Source organism: Oratosquilla oratoria, chromosome 4 (assembly GCF_046742065.1).
Source record: "Oratosquilla oratoria isolate Oo_2021 chromosome 4, ASM4674206v1, whole genome shotgun sequence".
NCBI lineage: Eukaryota > Metazoa > Arthropoda > Malacostraca > Stomatopoda > Squillidae > Oratosquilla > Oratosquilla oratoria.
In genome coordinates this window covers 79,439,507-79,463,506 of record NC_134780.1, presented here as the reverse complement: position 1 = coordinate 79,463,506, position 24,000 = coordinate 79,439,507, and the positions used below count along the sequence as shown (strand labels likewise).

At 48.8% G+C, this 24,000-nt stretch overlaps 1 protein-coding gene across 1 annotated transcript in view; it reads left to right on the top strand.

Annotated features, from left to right (window-relative positions):
• Window positions 1-24,000, top strand: part of LOC143024941 (uncharacterized) — a 208,071-nt gene that overhangs the window by 13,336 nt on the left and 170,735 nt on the right. Inside the window, exon 2 of the mRNA XM_076184447.1 lies at window positions 7,097-17,216. Coding sequence (XP_076040562.1) covers window positions 7,097-17,216 — 10,120 coding nt within the window. The remainder of the gene's footprint in view (window positions 1-7,096; window positions 17,217-24,000) is intronic.

Sequence of the window (24,000 nt, the reverse complement as noted above, 5' to 3'; positions counted from 1 at the left end):
GAGCTTTCCAGCAGTCCAGGCCTCTTGCTTGTATCTTCCATCTTTCTGGCTCGCCTCCTCCAACCAGCGGCCACAGGAGATAAAAGAGTTTGCCCAATGGGTTGAGAAACGACCGTAAACTGATGGTGCAGTCGAGTGGATTAGATTTCAAGCCACTTGTGACACGTGTCTCAGCCTTTATGCGGAGACACGTGTCTTCGGTGTCTCAGGGTGCCTTAGGGGCTCCCAGGTCACTGATTCCACGGTGTGTTTTTTTTGTGTTTTTTTTTGGGGGGGGGGTGGAATGTCACTTCCACGGGATTTGTTTGAGCCCGTGTGGTGGGTGCTTATGGAAGACCCACCTTGCAAGAGATAAAGTGGGATGGTTTACCTTATCAGAGGTCAGATCAGGCCGAGTTGAATTGGGAGCGTTTCGTGCCTTGGCGTGACCGGCACCCGGGAAGGACTCGAGTGTCCTACACCTCTGAGAGGAATGACCTAACTGCAATTGGAACTTTTCGGATCACCACAAAGAGTTAACTGTGATCGTACACGCCTCCAAACCATATATATCATAAAAGACAATGTATGAGTCAGATAGTCAAGCGTCATGTCACGGACACACAAACGCGCGCGCGCGCACACACACACACACACACACACACACACACACACACACACACACACACACACATATATATATACATATATATATAATATATATATATATATACTGTGCGTATTTGTGTGTGTGTTTATGTACCTGCTGTAGGTTTCCCTAAGCAAGGACATTAAGAACGTTATGGGAATTTAAAATTGAATGTGCACAAGCAAGCTGAAAGTTCTCATAAAAAGAAACATAAAAATTCGAAAAGGAAGAAAACGGAGGTTTTTGCGGCGCAGTGAATCAAGAGTTGTTGTTAGGAACTGTATTTTACCAGCGCTTCTGTCCCAAGGACCAATCGCGCGCCGCCATGGGCGGGGGGAGTGGTTGGGACACTCAAGGAAAACTAAGATAATTTTTGCCAAAGGAAGATAGGATGAGGGAAAAGGTTCAAGATGAGATTGAAAATGATGAGGAAGGAATGATGGTGGGAAGGAGATGTAGAAGAAAGACGTATATATTTTTAAACTTAATAAAACATACTCTCATTTGTAGTTATTATTATTATTATTATTATTATTATTATTATTTAATTGTACTATTACCGTTACTATTGTTATTATTATTGTTGTTGCCGTAATTATTACTACTATTATTATTTTATACCATTGACTCAAAATATTCATTTCCTTGTATGTTATGTTATTTTTTTTACCGGCATATCCTATTTGATTATTATTACTACTCTTATTATTGTTATTAATGTTATTTCATATTATTTATTAAGATTATTCATTTACTTATTTATTATTGATATATAGTTTTTGCGAAGTCTTGTTTTCCACAGTGGTGATAGTCTTCTAGATGTTCCTATGTAAACTCAGCCTTTTTTATCTTAACGCGTCTAGGGCAGTCCCCCCTTGTAAGATCATATTCTATGTGATTTAAAAAAACAAATAAATTGGATCACAGGAAGAATCACAACCCCAGACTTCGACATGTTGACAATTCTTCATGTCGGCTATCCTAAGGTGACAATTCTTCATGCGGGCCATCCTGGGTTTACGATCCTTCGGTTGTAAAAGTTGATGACAATAAGCTTAACCCTCATTCAACCTAACCAAACCTAACCTAACCTAACCTAACCTAATATTTATTCCACTGTTGATATTCGGCGTACTGGGGTGACAATTCTTCAGGTGAGATCTCGTGGGGTGACGATTCTTGATGTGGACATTCTGGGGTGACAATTCTTCATGTGACCCAATAAATTAAATTGGCCTATAAATAAATGAATAAATAAAATGAACAGGCCCGGTCTTAACAGTCATAGGCCATACTGTGTGTGTGCGTGTGTGTATTCACCTAGGTCTTCTGGATCACGTGTTGGACTCGTGATCGACAGCTATTTCCCTCTCGGAAGAGAGCTCAGAGCTCGTATGGATCTATGGGTGATGCTGTGACCTTACACGCACACACACACCCAACTCCCCGCCCACGAGAGTTGGAGTGACGACTCGAAGCGCAGCGATACTGAATTCATTTCAGCCCTGGGTAGGATTCGAACCCGGACTGCCGTAGTGACAGTCGGGGACTCGACCAACCGCGCCACCGAGTCGTGTGTGTGTGTGTGTGTGTGTGTGTGTGTGTGTGTGTGTGTGTGTGTGTGTGTGTGTGTGCACGCGGGCGCGAACGATTGAATGTATTTAGGTGGACGATAAAGCAGTGTGTACCTGGCCATTATTTCATTCTCCCTTATCTCGTATCACCGTTATCGCTGTGGCTTAGGGGTGAATATAAACACAGATAAGAACATTCTGTCCTCTGCTTTCTCCTTATAGTGACGTTGATGGAGGCAGATAGCTCCCTGGAATTAGATAATTGATTTCGATCGTTGTTTAATGTCGACTTTTCTGCACTCTCGTCAACAGATGTTACGAGCAGTTGTCAAGAAAGGAACGAAATGTTTCGACGTGTTTGCGTTTGTTATTGTTCACAAAGACGCGAGTTTGGTTCACTTCTGGCGAAGAGTAATGGAACTTGAGGGAGCATTTTTGAAAATCAGTCAGTGGTTGACAGACCTAATGAACTTTAGTTAATTTGTTTATCTATTTCTTGTATTGTTTATTATGCTCAACATTTTTCAAACACTTTCTTATTTATTGTATAAATTGACTTTGTACATTTACAGTGTAGGTTATTGTATTAATGAATTTTATTAAATTTGTCTATTTGTTTTTATCGTTTGATTATTTATTCATTTATTGAAAGATGGGACCAGAACGCCTGACCAATAATAAAACCGATATTGTATTTATTGATTAACTTATTCATTTATTTTACATTGTCACTCATTGTTCAACGACAATGCCGTGATTTGTTCCTCAACACGGCAACAGATGTCGCCCTATGTACTAGAACTAGAGCCACGGTTCACGTATCGCTGATGATAAGCAATATATTGAAATGTTGCAAAATCGAATCCAATCTCCTTCGCTATCTGTTATCTCTGGTTTAGGGACGTTGCAGGATTGATGGCGGGATTCTGGTATGATTATTTTTATTGAATTTCTCTCTCTCTCTCTCTCTCTCTCTCTCTCTCTCTCTCGCTCTCTCTCTCCTGAAATGTAAGTGTTCTTTTGTAGCTCCTACGGCTCAGTCGGTGAGGCATTGGTTTGGCATCCAGCGAAACCACGGTTCGATTCCCGGGCCGAATGTCGGAAATTATTTTTATAATTCTCATTGTTACTAGCAATTCACTTCAGGTATATATATATATATATATATATATATATATATATATATATATATACACACACACACATACACACCTCGTTTCAATTTCTGCATGTTAGCCTCCTCGGATCTCTCAATGTTGATGGCTTAGAATTAAAGTGCATTGGGGTTGATGAAAATGTATAATTGTTCACTGTGACCCTATATATATATATATATATATATATATATATATATATATATATATATATATATATATATATATATATGTATATATATATACATACACACTATGGCAGTTGAATTCCATCTTAAGGGTTTTATTCTCCTGTGAGGCTGTTAAGACCGGTTGTCATCTTCATCACCACCTGCCCTCTTGACGTGACTTACCAGTTCCACCTGCAGCTCATCCAGCTTCTATTCCAGTGTGTTCTTCAGTCCAATTGTACCTTCTTGCCTATTCTTCATTGCATTCAGCTCCTTGTGTATCACAGAGGACAACTCGTTCTCTTCATAGTGTCCTCATCATTGTAGTTGCTTCTCTTTCACCAAAAATGGAAATCGACTTTGCTCCGGTTCTTCTTCAGCTATGGGGTCGTCATTGTCGTTGTATTGAATTTGCTGTGCTACAGGTTCAGTTTTATCTCTCTTAATGTCACTATTTTTTCTCCACAGACAATTTTTAATATACTTGAGAAAATTATGAAAAATATGAAATTGTAAATAATTTTATTTTTACGAAAAAAAAAAAAATAATAATCACGGCCACGGCCCCGCTCCTTGAATTGGATGTGTTACCAAAATGCCGTACATCAGTGAGTGACTGGCGGGAACCACCTTCCCCGAAAAATCCCTGAGAAAAATGAAAAAAATATATAAAATTCTGATTTTGTGTGTGTGTGCGTGCGTGTATGTGTGTGTGTGTGCGTGTGTGTGTGTGTGTGTGTGTGTGTGTGTGTGTGTGTGTGTGTGTGTGATTCACCATGGTCTTGGTATTGGATCCCGTGTTAGATTCGTGATCGACAGGTATTAACCTCCCGGATGAGAGCTCAGAGCTCGTATGACCGATCAGTGGGTAATACTGTGACGTTACACGCACATACACACCCAACTCCCCGCCCACAAGAGTTGGAGTAACACCCCGCAACTCCGCAATACTGAAATTATTTCAGTCTAGGGCGGGAGTCGAACCCGGACCGCCGTAATGGTAGGCGAGAACTCTAACCACAGCGTGCGTGCGTGTGTGTGTGTGTGTGTGTGTGTGTGTGTGTGTGTGTGTATGTGTGTGCAAAATGTGACAAAGGGTCAGCCCGATCCGCAAAACAGACGAAGCTTGGTTATGATTATCAGAACGCTGACGAAGCAGATAACGGGGGCCGGGGAGCATCAGGCTATCTCTCCCCCTCCCCCCTCCCCCTCCCTCTCTCTCCCCCTCCCCCCTCTCTCTCTCTCTCTCTCTCTCTCTCTCTCTCTCTCTCTCTCTCTCTCTCTCTCTCTCTCTCTCTCTCTCTCTCTCTCTCTCTCTCCCCTCTTCCTCACCCCCGTAGATACCATATCCGGCTTACATGTAATGAAAGCAAAAGATTCTTCGAGTTTGTTCCATGTGTGGTCATGCGGTGTCGCATCTTGCATCCCCCCTCTCTCTCTCACTCTCTCTCTCTCTCTCTCTCTCTCTCTCTCTCTCTCTCTCTCTCTCTCTCTCTCTCTCTCTCTCTCTCTCTCTCTCTCTCTCTCTCTCTATTCATTTATCATTTTATTAATTTCTATAAGTAAAGTGCGCTGATGGAGTAATCGAAAGCGTGATGGTCTCGCATTCGCTTAGTCGCGGGTTCGAATCCCGCTTTTTTTCAGTGATTCTTACTTGCCCCAACAGACTCAGCGCATAGGGCAAAGGTGACGGCTTCAGCCGTAGCTGCGCGCCTCCTAGCGTAGACTCTTCACCTCCTTTTAAGTTTTGTCTCACTTCCAACAAGTGAGAAATCCCTGTCAGTCGCAGCAATTTTTATTTTATTTTATTTATTTTCTATCTAATTATTTTTTCTATTATTATTATTATTACTGTTTATTTTATTATTATTATTATTTATTTATTCTATTTAATTATTTCTTATTAATTTATTTTATTTTATTTTATTTTTTTGCCGACATTTGGTCACCTCCCCGCTTGGCCAGGGCTGTTGGGAACCATTGCAGCAAGCCTGCAGTGGGTCCCGGGACGCGACCTCACGACCACTTGCTCATGACTTGAAGACGGTATCCACTGGGCTACCACGCGGCTACTGATATACATATTCCACATTTCATTGTGTTTGGTTGAGTAAAACCTCAAGTGTTGAAAGGGACTCACAAACACATCAGACAGATTCTTCCTTCTCCTCTTCTTTTTTTTCCGAGATGACCACGATATGAGCAGTCTTCCCGTGCCTGCCTCTTGTCCATCAAAAGATGAAGGGAAGATATGCAGGAAGGGTGCTGGGAACAGTGCCTTTGTTATAAAGATGGAGGAATAAAGATTAACAGGAAAATGCAAATGGGTACATAGTTTCTATCTCTCTCTCTTTCTCTCTCTTTGTCTCTTCATCTTTCTTTTTTTCTCCTTCTCTTCTCTCTCTCTCTCTCTCTCTGTCTCTCTTTGTCTCTCTCTTTGTCTCTTTATCTTTCTTTCTCCCTCTCCCCTCTCTCTCTCTCTCTCTCTCTCTCTCTCTCTCTCTCTCTCTCTCTCTCTCTCTCTCTCCCTCCCTCTCTTCCTCTCTTCTTTCTCTCTTCTCTCTCTCTCTTGTCTGTCTGCAACAGTGTTTTCACACTGGTCTCGGCACACTGACCTTCTGGCCTGGCCAACCCGTCCACGCATTAATACTGTTTCCTGTGACTGCACATGCAGGCTCACTCCCTCTCGCTCTGAGTTCTTGTGTTTTTTTTTCTTGCTTTGTGGTACTAATTTAGATTGAGTCTCTCACTGCCCCCCCCCTCTCTCTCTCTCTCTCTATCTCTCTCTCTCTCTCTCTCTCTCTCTCTCTCTCTCTCTCTCTCTCTCTCTCTCTCTCTCTCTCTCTCTCCAGTAAATAAGTAGTTTTCAGCGTCCTCCCACACTTTCTCTACTAATATTGTGATTCTGTATCTCTGCCTTCTTGTGGATCCCGCCGTACGCTGAATAGAATCCTCTGGATTTTGTCCTTGGGGAGTTCCTGAGACATCTCGGGAATCCCGTAACTGTGTGATTCACCTTGGTCTTTGGATCACTTGTTGGACTCGTGATCGACAGCTATTTCCCTTCCGAAAGAGAGCTCAGAGCTCGTATGACCGATCTATGGGTAATACTTTGACCTTACACGCACACACACACACTCAACTCCCCGCCCACGAGAGTTGGAGTAACGACTCGAAGCGCAACGATACTGAAATTATTTTCAGCCCTGGGCAGGATTCGAACCCGGACCGCCGTAGTGACAGTCTGGGACAATACCAAATGCGCCACCGAGTCTCGTGTGTGTGTGTGTGTGTGTGTGTGTGTGTGTGTGTGTGTGTGTGTGTGTGTGTGTGTGAGGGATCTCAGTTCCTCTTCGGTAATCCTCGGAGCTCCTTTACGCAAATTCTGGAGGTCCTTCACCAATAATTCCCCAAGTTCCTCTCCATTAATTCCTCAAGTTCCTCTCTCCCAATTCTCAAGTTCTTCTTCACTCATTCTCGAAGATCCTCTCCACTCGTTCTCACAGTTCCTCTTCAGTTACCCTACAGGTTCCTCTCCACTAATAGTCTTTCTTTCTTTTTCTCCTGCAGGCGGCGAGGGCGGATGGACAGGACGACTCGTAGCAGCTCTGCGTTCCTTGCACGCCCGTACCGCCGCCCATGTCGACAACGCCACGACGCCCACTTCTTCCAGTCCGGCTACGCCCACGCAGACAGGCGGAGGTCTCAAAGCAACTCGAAAGACCCCGACGGCGGAGTCTCCGAAGCGGAAGCCCGTGTCGGAAGGTCTTGAAGTCTTGGTCGTACCACAAGGAACCGCGTCGCCGACTTCGTCAGTAGCGTCGGAGGGTCGCACTTCGAACCTCGAGTCGTCGGACGTCAACACCCTAAGCCTAGGGGAGACGCTCAGAGGTTCCTGGGGAAGATTTCGGAAGAGGACGCGAGGGCCTGATAGTGTCGGATCGTGTAGCTCTGCCGAAGTGGCCCTTGAAGGTGGAGTGGTGGTTGTCGAGGACGAGCGTTGGAAGGTTTACCAGCGACGGTCTCAGTTCCTCCAGTCGCATGGTCTCCGCCCGAAGGTGGAGGAGGACCAGGAGCTGGGAGACGAGAGCGAGTCTGAGGAGGAAACCTATGGGGAGGAAGACATACATGAAGAAATAGTTTGTGAGATCCCCGAGGAGGAGGGTTCGGATGACCTCTGGTTTCCTCAGGAGGACAAACAGCCCACACTCCAGCAGCAGCCGAGCACGAGCAGCAAAAACAGTTTTAACTACAGGAGGAGTGACAGTAACAGAAGCAATACCAGTCTCAGGAGACGGGACAGTAACAGGAGTAGTGCTAGTAACAGGAGACGGGACAGTACCAGGAGCTGTGCCAGTAACAGGCGGCGTGACAGTACGAGGAGTAGCGCCAGTACCAGGAGACGGGACAGTTCCAGGAGTACCGCCAGTCACAGGAGACGGGACAGTAGCAGGAGACAGAATAGTACCCGGAGCTTAGGGAAGACCCGAAGGAGAGACAGTAACCGTGGTGTCCTCGCAAGGACTCGAAGTGGGGGCAGCGGCGTCTCGACGATCTACAGAACCAACAGCGGCAGGAGCTGTAAGAGCCACCACAGCAGCACCAGCGGGTCCAGCGTCGAACCCCGTGGGACTCCGCCCTCGCAGTCCACCGTCTCATCATCGTCTTCGTCGCCGATAACTGCCTCACCTACTTCGTCCTCGTCGTCCTCTTCGGCGTTTGCGTGCTCACCACGTCAGTCACGCTCAGTGTCGTCAGTAATCACACAGCCTCAGACTCTACAGACACTCCCTATCGCACGGAAGTCGATTCAGTATGACACAGCCTCAGCAACTGCTGAAGAAGAAACGAAAGTCTACACAGCAGAGAAAACAGGACCCTCTGTAACAACATCTGAAGGAGGAGAAGGAGGAGGCCCGTCGTCCGTGTCTCCGACACCACCTCCCGCAAGCACGAGAAACGGTCTCCTGCAGAAACTCAAGTCGCGGTTGAGCAGTGCCCTGCGGAAACACGGCGGGAACGGAGGGTCTTCCCCGAGGGGCCCTTCACAGAGTCAGGTCTACGGTGCGTTGGGTCTGTGGGCGACCGACTACAGTGAAGGTAACAGTGAGTTCTCGGATAGTGAGAGTATTCAGGACAGCTACAGCTCGAGCACAGGGAGTAGCAATAGCAACACCAGCTCCTCAGACGGCATAAGTAACTGCGAGTGTGAGTACAGCGACGACGACGAAGAAGACGACGACAGGAAACACGGGAAGCGTAAAGGGTTCTTCTCGAACGGCGGCCGGAGGAGGAGGAAGAGTGAAGGCGAAGGAGGAGGAGGAGGAGGAGGTTTGGATCGGCACGGTGTCGGCGACAGACAGGAAGCTCTCTGGCAGAGGAAGTCGTCGTCGTCAGGCTGGGAGGTTGACGGCGTCTGTCATCTGGAACCGGAGAACAGGCTCGATTTCAGCGATAACATTGAGGACGACCCCCTGACGAAGATCTTGGCTTTGTCGGAAAAGGACGAGAGAGTCCGCCTGTGCCGAGCCACGGGGAAGATCTTCTTGGTGAAACGCAGCGAATGTAAACAAACATCTCACCGCGAAGCAGACGGGGACGGAAAAGAAGCGGACTACCCACAGTTCGACAGGGGAGATAAAGATAGTGGTGTTAATGGGAAGGACGAACACGTAAGCTGTGAAGTAGCCAAGGACTCCAGTGATAGCGATTATCTTATCGCCGCCCGGAGAAGCGGAGGCGGCGGCGGCGGCGGTGGCGGTGGAGTTGGAGTTTGTGATACCGTGACTGTGTGGGGAGACACGAGCGGCCCTAGTTACACAGGAGGTAGCGGTAGAGGTGGAGGCCGAGCTCACGGCGGAGGTGTTGCTCAGTTCGGTAGTGAGCGAAGAGATGAGATCGACACGGAGGAAGATCTCGAGTTGATAGAGGGACCCGGACAGCCGAACGTGAACGAATGGGCGAGGAAAGAGGACGAAGAAGTAAGACATGAACAAAGGTACTCATACAGTGATAGCCTGAACAATAACGAATGGAAGGGAGCTAAAGACAGAGGAGAGAACGAAGAGGACAAGGGAAGAGTCGATAATTTGAGGTGCAGAAACGATAATGAATACGTGCGTGACTTGTGCGAAAGAAGCAGGCACACCACAGGCTCTGCATGCAACTGCGTCAGTCAACCCCGTGCGCAGGCTTTAGCAAACTCTGCTGACTGTGTCGAGTGCACGGGGGGTACCCCAGGGAGCAGTGTCGGTGCCCCAACCCCTAGGGAAGTTGTGAACAGTGTTGAAAGTGTCTGGGACGTCGAGCAGGACAAAGTTGGAGGTCCTGCCGACAGTGTATTGAACTCTGAAGGAGTTGATAGACAGAAGAATACCTTTGGTCGGGACGGAAGGCCGGCCGAGGAGCGACCTTATCACCGACAGGAGAACGAGATCACAAACCAACAACCGTCACCAGGAGGGCAGATTTTGCAAGAACCTTCCCAGGTGCGCCATCTTGAGGCTGAGGGCGCCGCCGGGGAGGAGGAGGGGGAGGAACCCTCTTTCCAACAGCAGAGGAGACAGCAGGCCAGACAGGTGAAGAGTTTGCTCGTCAGGCAGTTGCACCTGTTAATCAACAGTAAAGACGACAGCAGGAGCGGCGATTCTGACGTAGGTGCGGAGGCGAGCACAGCCGGAGGCGGAGATACGGAAGCGGGTGAGTACATCGGGAAGAACGAAGGAGAACCTTGCGAGAACGAGGAACCTCCTGAAGGAGGCAGTCAACCTCTCCGTCAGGTGAAAGATCCTGGCGAAGGTGGGAACCTGAACGAAGGGAGTGGAGTGTCGAGAGAAGGGCCTCTGCAAGACTCTGTGGTCGTCAACTGGAGGAGGAGGTTACAAGCCGGAGTAGGAACACTCAAGTTGCAACTCAAGAACAAGTACGAGGAGAGGCGGAGAGGGGCAAGGCAAGAGGGCGGAGAGGTGTCTGTGCCGTGCCAGGAGGTGGACGAAAGAGAGGGACGCGCGAAGGAGGAAGAAGACAAAAAGGTGAAGGGAAGCACAGTCACTGTTGACGGTGGTGTCACCGAAGTGACCAAGGGGTCGAGTTCGATCATTGAGGAAACACCGAAGGCGATCCCTTCGCCTGCGCCTTCGTCAGAAGACGTGTGGGTTCGACGGATACCTACAAGGGAGGAAGAACGAAGAGTCACTGTGACACGTGGTCTTCCCAGTTACCAGGAAGGACATTGCCCTCACAGCCCACAGCAGCAGCAATGTCAACAACAGCATCAGCAACAGGAACAGAAACAGCAGCAAGGGCAGCGACAAGAGGAGCAGCAACAGCACCACCAACAACAGCATCAAGAACAACAACAACAGCAACAACAACAACAACGTCAGCAGCCTCCGGAGCGCAAACTCTTTCCCAAGAGTTACTTGCTCTCTATTGTAAGGGAGGACACATCCAAGGAAGACCCCAAGGAGGAGGCGGAAGGAAGAAGAAGAAGAGAGAACACAGTAGGACGAGGAGTTGGAGGAGGAGGAGGAGGAGGAGTGGGCCACTATATCAAGGCTTTCTTTCTTAGGTCAGCCTCTTTGACCTCCCCCCTGCAGCACCAGTTGCAACCACAGCATCAAGAACAACAAATAATAGAGGCGGAGGAGGGAGGAAAAGACTCGACAGGGCTACAACAAGGAAAATTGTCTCAACTTCTGAGAAAACCGAACCAGGGGGAACCGTCAGATAAGCGGTTAAAACCGTCAGACGACATTGAAGAAGGGGAGGAAGAGAGAGGAGGAGATCCTGCAGTCAGCATTGGTCATCTTGAGGAAAAAACAAAAGGAGCAACTCAAGAAGGACGAAGGAGATCAAGAGAGGAAGGAGAAGATAAGGTTTGTTATTTGAATACAAATACTCGAGAGGGACCTTCTCTCCGACCCTACCACTCCCTCCATCATAGCAACGCAGACGTGGGAGAGGTGGGTGGGGAAGGCGAAGGTGAGATTACGAAGGAAGAAGGAGGAGGAGGGAGGAGAAGGAGCGAGTTTGAGGGATCGAAGGATAAACATGTGGTTCCCAAAGACCGATGGAGGTCATCAGGTGAAGTGAGAATTTTAAGTGAAAGTGCACATCGTGAGAAGGAGAAGGAGGCGGAGATTGGCGTGAGAAGTGAATCCGTGTCGGTTAAAACCGTTGGCGCGTCGGTTAAAACCGTTAACGGTTTCCGCGAAGCGAAAGACGTAGATCAAAGTGTCGAGAAGGAACGCGGTGTTAGCGTGACGAGGCCTAGGAGGCAGAGGGTAATTGTCAAACAGGAAAGGCTCTTGTCCAAAGGGAGCGAGGACAGTGTGTCGAGTGTTGACGAAGTGAACATACATAAAAGTAAAGAGGGTTTTAAAAAAGCGAGTGACAGCGCATTTGAGGGAAATTTTCGCGAGGAACTTGTGTTAGCGACCAAAGGGACTACAGGGAGAGACGCGAGGAAGTCTGAACGGGAAAAGGACATTGAAGAAGAGTGGGAGGGGAAAGACAAGGAAGGAGGAAGAGGTGGCGTGACGCCTTCGATGCAGGAAGGAGAGGATGAGAGCGAGGAGGAAGGAGGAAGCGACGACGGGCGATCTGGAAGAAGAACGACGAAGAATTCCAAGAAAACTTCAGGAACCGGAAGCGGGTCATTAGGAACACCGCTCCCAGAAACAGAAACAAAAGGAGCAAGAAGCCGAAGAGAAGGAGGAGAGGAAGGAATTTCCTCTTTCGTCGTGCCCTCGGAAAAGGAGGACGCGAAGAGGGGTGTCAGTAGATGGATGGAGGAGCGGCATGACGGAGTAAGTCGACAGGAAGACGAAGAGAACTCAAGGAAAAGGAGAAACGTTGATAAAGAGGGGATGGAGTTCGTACCAAGAACGAGAGGGCTCGTTGTGAGGGAACAGCTGACTACAACAAACACGCCCTACCCAGCAGCTGATCCACCCGGGAACGGCGCCAATACCTTCCTGACCTCCCCCTCCACCCTTCGCCCCGTCTCGGCCACTTCGTGTACTACAGACACCACATCGAGTGGAGTTCCCGCGCGCTCCCCGCGCGTCCGTTCCCACACGGAGGAACTGCTCCCCGACTCCACCTCCTCCCGTGTATCGCAGCTGGAGGAGGAGGTGGTCGAGGTCGAGAGAGGAGGAGAGGGACAGGTGCAAGGGCGAGTCAGCGCACAAGACATAAACCGCAGATTGGAGGGTCGGGGAAAGGGGAGGAGGGGGAGAGGTGCCTGGAAGGGGCACGGAAGGTATGACGAGGCCTGTAAGACCGAGGCGAGAGGGTCTGAAGGTCAGGAGACGGCGTGGAGGGCAGTGAGTGGGCTACCCGCAACGGAGAAGAGAAGTGATAGCCAGCAACAGAGGCAGCACCGGCAGGAGGAAGAGGAGGAGGGCGAGGGACGAACGACGACCAGTCAGACCAAAACCTCCATACTCGGGTCATCTGGAGTGTCTGTTGACAGCACCGAAGTTGTGGTGGAGTTCGAGAGGTGTGCTCCGGAGAACCTGCCCAAACAGGTTAAAGGTCATCCTCTGCCTCCGGAGGAAGAGGTCGATGCTGGCAGGAGTGGAGGAGGAGGTTCCTCCGACGCAGGGTACTGGCAAGTCGAAGTCGAGATGGAGCACGAGGAGGAGGAGGAGGAGGAGGCGCCGGCGTTGCCCTCCACACCACCTCCCTCCCTCCTCCGCTTCACCTCCACGGGCATCAGGTCCTCTCGACGGAGATTCATCGAAGCCATGATTAGCACCGAGGACCTGTCTGTCGGCGTCGAACACGAAGTAGAGGAGGAAGTGGTCATTGTAGACGAGGAGGAAGCGTCCTCTAGCACCAGTTCGAGTTTCCAGTTTCCTTCTGTGTCGTCCTCGGAAGGCGTCGGAGTTGTCCTCTTGACGGGGGGGAGAGAACCCTCTTCCTCACCTGCACGCCTTCCGTTGTCGTCGCCCACTGCCTCCTCCTCCTCCACCTCCTTCTCTTCCACCACAGTTACGAGCCAAGAGCATCCGTCCAAGCCCTCCGACTCGGCTCATCCTCTTCCACCTCCGCACTCCCCATCAGAGCTACAACACTCCCGTCCTCCTCCTCCTCCTCCTCCTTCTCCTGGCACCACCGCCACTACAAGTGAACGGGTCGCCATGGCAACGAGGGAGGGTGCCGTTGGGAGGGGGAGGACAGCCAGGGAAGGTGTTATTGTGACGCTTTATGACCGGTCGCCGGGGGGTGCAGGTGGCGGAGGGGTGGGGGGAGGGGTAAGGTCAGACCAGATGTGCACCGAACGTCAACAGGTGACTGCATTGGCTACACCAACATCGAGCAGACCACCACCGCCCCGGCCGGAGCACCACGACGCTATCCTCGGCGACCCAGGCCCTCCTGATGGCCCTTCGGAGGCGGAGTGCACGATCTCTCCCGAAGGAGAACCAGCTGGGGGAGTAACGGAACAGGGAACTCTCGAAGTTGGCCGAGATGCGGTGCCTGGCGAAGGGAAGAGGAGCCGGGTTCTGGCCCCCGGAGCTGACGCGGCGATAGCCTCCGTGAGGGTGAGTGTGGACAGTTCGCCCTCCCTGTATGGATACGCCCTTGGCAGTGAAACCCGTCAAGTGGTGGAGGAAGGGGAGGAGAAGGTGGAGAAAGATGGAGGAACTATAGAGCAGATCGAGAAGAAGGATGACAGAGGGCCACTTGAGGCCCTAAGGACAAGAAAAGAAGTGGACGGTGGTAGTGGAGGTGAAGGAGGAGGAGAAGGAGGAGGGGGAGGAGGTGGTGGTGGAGGTGGTTGTGGTGACGGTGATGTCCGTGTGTCTCAGAGTGTTTCTGTAGTCAAAGAGGAAGAAGACAGTGGGGGAGGCGAAGTGCCAGGTCGTCCTCCAGGACAGGTGGAGGAAGAGGTCCCTCCGAGAGGAGGCGTCACCTTCGTCGACGCTATCGTCGGTGTTACCAGTGATACCAAAGGCGGGATTCTGGAACTGGGATCTTCCGGGAATGGTGAAATAGGTGGAGGCCTCAAGTGGGAGCAGGTGGGTGAAGGAGGAGGGAGTGCCTGTGAGGTCGAGGAAGACCTCAAACGAAAAGATCGCGAGGAAAAAGAGGAGGAGGAAGACATGGGGAAAGTGAAAAGTAAATTAAGTGTCATGGAGAAGGAGTACAGGAAGAAGAGGAGGAGCAAGAAGGGTTGGAAGGAGGAGGAGGAGAACGGGAAGAAGGAGGTAGAGGAAGTGAAGGAGAAAAGGGGAGAAAAAGGAGAGGAGACGGAGGAGAAGGACCAGGCTGTAGTGAAGATCAGTACCAAAAAGGAGGAAGAAGAAGAGGAGGAGGAGGAAGAGGAGGAAGAACAGACAGAGAAAGACCACCTGAAGGACGGCCAATACCTGAAGAAGGACGTGATCGTTACCTGCACCGTTACTTCGGGGCCAGGCCCTCTGTCCTTCTCCTCCACCTCTTCCTCCACCATCAACAACAGCTGCTCCACCAGTTTCGCTTCAGCGGCCACCCACGCCACCCCAACACCCACCAGTTTCACCTCCAGGCTGGCCAACATGAAGAACGTCACAGGATTGATCAAAAGGAGGACGCACAGCGACACTGACGGAGGCGGGGAAGGAGGAGGAGGAGGAGGAGGCGGGGGAAGGACATTCTCGGCATCTGCTGGCGGATACGAAGTCGTCGGTGGAATTGATAAGGTTCTCCGCCTCGTAAGCTGCGGGCGATCGTCCAGTGCTAGCCGGGCTCAGTCCTCTTCAAGCAAATCTTCGCGAAGTCGCGACAGTTGCTCCTCTGCAGCCTCCTCCTCGGCCGTCGCCGCTGCCCCTACCCCTGCTGCCCCCAGGTCGCACACGACGACGTCTGAGAGGGCAGCTGTCCCAGCAGATGCGTCCTCCTCCCACAGCAGTGGTGGTATCATCTCCACTGCAGTTGCAAGAGAGGATCCTTCGGGTGACGCAAGGAAAGGAGGACCTCTTGCTGGTGTCTCCTCCGCCAGTAGTCTAGGGCGACCGAAGGAACAGCAGGAGGCGGTGAAGGAGGACTTGTCCCAAGAGAAGCGAAAACCGAAGAGTAGGAGAACGAAGAAGGAGCGCCGCGAGCTGCTCCTCTCTGAGGGCGACGACGACGTATTCGTGTGTGAGGAGAGTGACACGAGTGGTGACGTAGTGATGCCCGTGGGGCCCGTGGAGGATAGCCAACACGTTGGCTCGTCCTCGAAGTGCCGAAGTGATGAAGGAGCGGATGATGCGAAGAAGAACATCCGTAGTGAAGATAGCGCTGTTTTAAGGACCGGTGACCGTGGTCGCGTCCTTGGAACGGACGTCGAGGGCGACCGGATACCGAAGCCCGAGGGTGACCCGGGTCGAGGTCGAGGTCGCGCTGGTGAGTTCAAGCGTCGGGACGATGTCGTAGCATCCGGAAGGAAGGGTTCCGGTGCGGGTGCGGAACCGGAGGGGAGTGTTGGAGGAGGAGGTGTCGAGGAGGTTGTGAGAGCCAAAGTGATCTTAGAGAGTGATGCACGAGAGTTGGAAAAGAGAGACGCTTTAGGCGGAGAACGGAGATCGGATTTCGTGTGTATTGTCGAAGAGGTGTGCTCCGACGGGGAGGAAGATGGTTCTCCTCGAGCTGGCGGTGCACGCAGAAAGCGGAAGGGTGAGGAGGAGGAGAAAGAGAAGGAGGTCGAGGAACACCCTGCCGCAGGTAACCGAAGTGAATCGCGGGAGGACGATGATGAAGGCGTGGGAGACTCCTATTCGTTGGTCGGCGAAGGAGACGAAGAAGGCGGTCGAAGTCTTAGTGGCTGTAGTTCGAGAGGTCTGAGTTCGCCGGCACCGCCTTCAGTGTCCTTAGGGGAAAGTGGTGGGAGCATGAAGGAGGAGGCGGAGGCGGAGGCGTGTGCTAGTGAAGGAGGGAAAATCGGAGAAGGGGAGGCAGAGGGTGACGGTCTTCCGGAAGGAGTTTCTGTGCCCGGACGAGATGATCGGAAGTTCGTTAGTGACGTGGACCAGAGCACTTTCAGGCCGAAGTCGGGTGTGAAGGAAAAGGAGGAGGAGGAGGAGGACAGGAAGATGGGAGAAAGTCGGAGATCTGTCATGGTACCCTCGAACACTTTGAAGGAGGAGGAGGAGGCGAAGAAGGAGAAGGAGGAGGAGTCAGACCTCACGAAGGACTCGAGAGTGAGTGCGAGCGAGAACGCTTTCGAGGACCACCTACGCGCAGGTGACAGTGCCAACGTCCTGAAAGACATGACTCGAAGTGGGAGCCCAAGGTTCGAGGTCAAGCTCGAGACGCCCGTGATCGTGGTCGAGGCGGCCAGCGCCGACGGGAGCACGCAGAGGTCCTCCTCGTGCCACCTGTCGGCCACGGGCGTCGAGGGCAGCGGCAGCGAGGGCGTGACCCCGACCCATCACGAACACGACCTCTACCCTCGTGCAGGAGGCGGCCTGGTGGGGTCAGTGACCACCTCGGCCAAGAGCAGCACCGAGGGCGAGCTGACCCTCGCTGCCGAGAACTCTCGTCCCACCGTCGTCATCGGCTCCGCTTACGGCGGCGGCGCCGTCACTCGACCCCTCGACCTGCCCATCGCCACCAACCTGACGACGTCGCTGGGGACGCCCCGACCCGCGACCCCGAAGAGTCCGATCACGGTGGACGAATGGGTTGCGGCGCTTCCGCTTCCGGACGCCTCCAACAGGTAAGCCCGAGGAGAATCTACTGATTTTGTTCTGGTTGGCGTTGGGTGATTTTATTCAAGTGGAGAGCTGGACCTCGGGCGGGAAGAGTTCGGGAATCGTCGAGGTCCTCTTCGGCCTGGGGGACTGCCGCTGGGCGATCTTATTCATCTGAATGATGAATTCCCCATCCTCCCGGAATAGAATGCAACTTTGATTATAATAATGATAAAATGATAATAGTAATAATAATGAAAGTAATAGTAATAATAAAGACAATTGATAATAATAGTAATGATAATAGTAGTAATGATAATAATAATGATAATAGTAATAATAATAATAATGAATAGTAATGATAGCAATGATATTGATGATAGTAATAGTATAATGGTCCCCTTCCCGCCCCCTTCTCGTGTGTCCATCTCCCAATGTGAATAAAATACCCTGTCGTTAACCAAAATAAAGCCATATTCCTTCACGTTGATTTCTGTCCATTGTAAGCTTGGGGCTTTTATTGCAACAGGTGACGTCGTGATGTCACTGTATGTCAGAGTGATGTCAATGTGTACTGTCATCGTGTTGGGTTGATGTCGTGACGTGTGTAATGTCCAGGTGTGACGTCACTGTGATGTCAGAGTGATTTAGTGATTTTTTTCTGGCGATGGAGAGCCAACTGAGACCTGAAAGGTGTCACGGCTGCCTGAGGTCCCTTTCAGACAAGGGGTCGTCACTGCCTCCCATGAGCAATATGATCAAATCACCGTGTTCATAGGGATTAAGTTAACGAGCAATTCTCTTCTCGACCCGGCCAGGGATCGAACTCGAGTCTTATGAGTCACTAAATCCGTTTCGTTCCCACTCGGCCTCAAAGGGCCGGTTAGCGTCGGGACTGCTAAATCAGGAGTCCCGGGTACAATCCTAGGCACTTTTTTTTCCCGTCGTGATACGTGATCTTTAGTCTTTTACTGTACATTCGGCGACATAGGTTCATGTTCGGATTGTCCATAACAACCGGCATGGTAGTCTTGTAGTTTGTGGTTAAAGCGTTCTTCACAACTAGACGGAAATAGTGAAAACTAAATAGTCATCGATAGTATATATAGTTTATTCATCATCATCATCATTACCATCATCATCACCATCATCTTCATCCTCCTCCTCCACATCATCACCATCCTCCTACTCATCATCATCATAGCCGCACTCCTCCTCATCATCATTACCATCATCATTACTATCATCATCACGGTCATCATCATCATCACCATCCTCCTCCTTATCATTACCATCATCATCATTATCATCATCATCATCATCATCATCATCATCATCATCATCATCATCACCACCACCACCACCACTACCATCTTCCTCCTCCTCCTGTTCCTCCTCCTCCCCATCATCATTACCGTCATCATCACTGTCATCGTCATTGTCATCGTGACTATGATCATCATTCTCCTCCTCCTCATCGTCATTACCATCATTGTCATCGTCATCATCATCACCATCCTGCTCCTCTTCCTCTTCATTATCATCATCATTATCATCATCATTACCATTACCGTCACTGTCATCGTCATCATCATTACCATCCTACTCCTCCTCTTCCTCCTCCTCCTCATCATCATCATCATCGTCACCACCATCCTCCTCCTCCTCCTCATCATCATCATCATTATCATCATCACTGTCATCATCGTCATCATCAACGTTGGCGGATCTGGCCATTCATGGGTTTATCCAAGTCAGTATTCACTAACGAGTCCATTCAACCCCCAATGGAGTAAAAGAAAAGGAGAAGGACGGAACTATCGCCCCTCCCCGTCCCCCAGCCTTCTTCGAAGGCATCAAGTCGGCAGGAGAGATGAGGAGCGTACGCCAGGAGTCGCTGAGTAACTGGCCGAAGCCGTCACCTTTGGAGGACTGCTGGGTCAGGAAACTTTCAGTCACTGCTGGGAATCGAAGAGGAGTGCGGGATTCGAGCCCACAACTAAGCGAATGCGAGACCCGAGCGCTCTCGAAAGCAAAACACGGAGAAGGAAAGGTTAGAGAGTGATAGTAACATACCACATCCTCACCCTCACCCTCACCCTCATTCTTCCCCACACCCTCACCCTCATAATCATCCTTACCCTTCATTGCACCTCCACTCCGTCTCCCTCAGTCACCCTTACCCTTCCCCCTCACCCTTACACTCATCCTTACCCTCCCTCCGACCTTCACCTCTTCACCCTCACAGTCACCCTTACCCTCACCCTTACAATCATCCTTACCCTCCCTCCGACCTTCACCCCTTTACCCTTACCCTCACCCTTACAATCATTCTTACCCTTCCCCCTTACCCTTATAGTCATCCTTACCCTCCCTCCGACCTTCAGTTCATCACCCTCATAGTCACCCTTACAATCATCCTTACCCTTCCCCCTCACCCTTATAGTCATCCTTACCCTCCCTCCGACCTTCACCTCATCACCCTCACAGTCACCCTTACCCTCACCCTTACAATCATCCTTACCCTTCCCCCTCACCCTTATAGTCATCCTTACCCTCCCTCCGACCTTCACCTCATCACCCTCACAGTCACCCTTACCCTCACCCTTACAATCATTCTTACCCTTCCCCCTCACCCTTATAGTCATCCTTACCCTCCCTCCGACCTTCACCTCATCACCCTCATAGTCACCCTTACCCTCACCCTTACAATCATTCTTACCCTTCCCCCTCACCCTTATAGTCATCCTTACCCTCCCTCCGACCTTCACCTCATCACCCTCATAGTCACCCTTACCCTCACACTTACAATCATACATACCCTTCCCCCTCACCCTTATAGTCATCCTTACCCTCCCTCCGACCTTCACCTCTTTACCCTCACAGTCACCCTTACCCTCACCCTTACAATCATCCTTACCCTTCCCCCTCACCCTTATAGTCATCCTTACCCTCCCTCCGACCTTCACCTCATCACCCTCACAGTCACCCATACCCTCACCCTTACAATCATCCTTACCCTTCCACGTGCTTTCATCTCGTCACCCTAACCTTTCCCTTCTCACCCTTACAGACACCCTTACCCTTCCTCGCACCTTCACCTCGTTACCATTTTCATCACCAAGATTCCCTCTAAGCTGTGCGCATGTGCGCGCGCATATGTTTTCACAACTAGCGCATATAAAGAAAAAACGTGCGTACACAACGGTTTTCAAATTGTATTAAAATCTATTCAGTAAAGAAGTTCCACCCAAACATCAACTTATAAATTCTCTAAAAATATGGTAACTTGCCAACCGTGAAACCAATACTTTTTTCTTTTTTCGGTATGCCATTGCTTGGTGGAGGTAATATGTACTACAAGCTTACAAATTGTGTGTATTTGTTCACTTTAAACCCACTATCGGAGAAATGATATCGGAAGTACAGGAAAACTGAATATTTCGACTACTATCTGTAGTCCTCTTCTGCATTAAAAAAAAAAAAAAAAAAAAAAAAAAAGAGGAAACATTGATCCTCACCCTTCACCCTCATCCTCACCCTTCACCCTCACCCACATCCATCCTCATCCTCACCCTTCGGAGTGCATAGTTTTAGATCCATTGCCTTCAATCCGGTGACAAGGAGTTACCAACTCTGTCGCCAGGTTGAAGAAGGTGTCATGTCCCAACTCGATGGTGTTTCTTCTCGGAAGCGATGATAATTTATTAATTTATTTATTTATCTGTCATTATTATATTTTTTCGCATCCGACCTAGATATGGACCAAAAGGTCTCTTGTCGGCATGCTCCGTCTTTGTAATCCGCCTTTGTAAAGAAGCGGGGTCGCGTGGGTATTAATTTGTTTAGTTAAATATTTTGATAATGTTAGTTCATTTTTTATTAACTATTTATTTATGTATTGGGGAAATTATTCATTTGCGTATTAATATTTATTTGTTTATATACTTATTTATGTATTTATATGTATTTATACTTAGTCCTGTGACATCTGGGCCTACAGATGTATGGTCACCTTCACTAAATTTATGTATTAATATGATATTAATTATTTATATACCTTATTTATGTATTTATTTATTCATTTACTTATTTATTTATTTATTAATTTATTTATTTATTTTAATTGACCTACCCAAGGAGACATTTATTGTGATTTCCGTGGACTAGTCCCGGATGGTCTCAAGCTCGAAATCACAAGTCACGCCCATCGCTGGGGAAGGGGGGGAGATACTATTTCAATATGAAGGAAAAACAACAATTAGCATGCACGGGCACGGCCATGCACGTGAGCATGCATTCATACACAGGCGTTCTCGTGTCTCTCTGTCTCTTTCTCTCCCTCCCCCCCCCCTCTCTCTCTCTCTCCTCTTTCTCTCTCTTTCTCCCTCCCTCCCTCTCTCTCTCTCTCTCTCTCTCTCTCTCTCTCTCTCTCTCTCTCTCTCTCTCTCTCTCTCTCTCTCTCTCTCTCCCTCCCTCTCCTTCTCTCTCCTTCTCTTTATCTCTTCTCTCTCTCTATCCTTTCTTTCTCTCTCTCTTCTCTTTCTGTCTCTTTTCTCTCTCTCCTCTCTTCTCTCTCTCTGTCTCCTCTCTCTCTCTCTCTCTCTCTCTCTCTCTGTCTCTCTCTCTCTCTCTCTCTCTCTCTCTCTCTCCTCTCACTCTTTCTCTCTCCCCCTCTCTCTCTCTCTCTCTCTCTCTCTCTCTCTCTCTCTCTCTCTCTCTCTCTCTCTCACTCTTTCTCTCTCCCTCACTCTTTCTCTCTCCCTCTCTCTCTCCCTCCTCTCTGTCTTTCAGTTATTTTCTATCTAATACACTAGCATATACACACACGCACGTACGCATCCGCAAACAGACTGTGTATGGTAATTGGAGAGGAAGACAAAGGACCTAGGAACGTAAATACACACACGCACACACGTGTGATCATATGGTTTTGGATTTTGTGGGGGAATCGGGGAAGACTCAATATAGAAAGGAAATATACAAACGAGGAAGATTAAACCTTTTCAAAGGCAAACTTTGACAAACTAACAAGATACTTTAAAGGTGCAGATTGGGAAGAGTACTATGTAACCACGGATATAGAGAAGAAATAGACGGTCTTCAAAAAGATTTACAATACAGGAGTAGAAGAATACGTACCGAAAATGATAAGGAAAGATGTACGAAAGATGTACAAAAAATGCTGGTTCAACTGAAGCTGTACACTTGAAAAAATAAATAACTAAAAAAAAAAAAAAAAAAAAAAAAAAAAGATAAATAAAATGTGACAAAAATGAAAAAAAAAGAAAAATAATAATAAAAATGATAACAATAATAAATAAATAAATAAAAGATAAATAAAATGTGACAAAAAAGAAAAAAAAGAAAAAATATTATTACTAAAAAGCCAGAAACAAATTTGCAAGAATATTAAAAGGATAAGAAAAGAACTTTGAGAAGCATATAATCAGCAAATGCAAAGATCAACCCACACTTTTTTGCAGACTATTTTGGAGACTTGTAAATGGGAAACTGTAGAATATCTAAACTGAAGAGTTGAAGGAGATGTGGAAGAGGACGCGAGGACTCAAGAAGAAAAGATGAATTAAAGGGATGAAAAATACAAGAGAGAAAAGAGAAGAAATAATGTAAACATGTGTGGCATAACAGTGAGAATGGAAGTACTTAGTATTTTAGAAAGATTGGAACAAAGAAGGCCTCAGGAACTGATGAAATATTAACTTGGATACTGAAAGAATATCGAGAATTATTTGTTCACAAACTACAGTTTGGTAATGAGTTCACAAGACTATGGGGGAAATACCATTGGGCTGGAAATCAGCAAATGTGATACCAATTTAAGGAGACAGAGAGGTACCACTAAATTATAGGCCAGTGTCATTAAGTAGTGTAATAGCGAAAATGTGTGAGAACAACAAAGAATATTAATGAACAGTCAACTTGGATTTAGAGAGGGAAAATCTTGTATTACAAACCTGCCAAGCATTTACTCGCGAGTGACTGATGTCCTGCTTGAAAGAGAAGGATGGGTGTGTAACATACAGGTGTATATTACTGGACTAGGTGACGTAGGGCAAGAGTGACACTCGGTTTTGCTTCTGCGCTTTATTCTGGTGGGTACTTGTGCGTCGGCCTAAGGACTGACGTGGCGTGGTCCCCACGTGGGGGACCGACCGCGAAGGTCTACCGACGCGCTACAGTACAGAGGTCAGACTGACTGACTGACTAAATGTGACTGACTGGCCTGCCTGCTCGGGGCAGGTGGTATATATACCTAGGGCTGATCTGATGCCTTGATCGGTCGCGACCTAATTGGGGTGACCCATCTTAGCCTTCGAGCGTTGAGTCAGGTCAGACTGCCACACAACTCTGTCATGCATCAATTTGTACCTACAAACATACTTGTGGGGTACATGTACACCACAGGTGGACTGTGTATATTTGGACTTGGAGAAAGCCTTTGTCATGACAGATTGATATGAAAATTAGAAAACATAAGATGCCTCAGCGGAAACATACAAGAATGGATCAACGATTTCTTAAAGGACAGACGTATAAGAACAGCAGTGAGAGATGAAAAGTCAGGATGGAAAAAAGTAACCAGCGGTATACCAAAGGGATCGTTTTTGACTCCTGTAATGATCCTCGTTTGCATCAATGACGTGAGATGTTGAAAAATATAAAATGGCATTACACTACTGTGATAAGGACATGATAAAGAAGATAATTGAAAATTTGACACAGAAAAACACAGAATACTAAAGGCAGCAACCTGATTTAAACAGCGTTATATGAGGAAAGACTGAA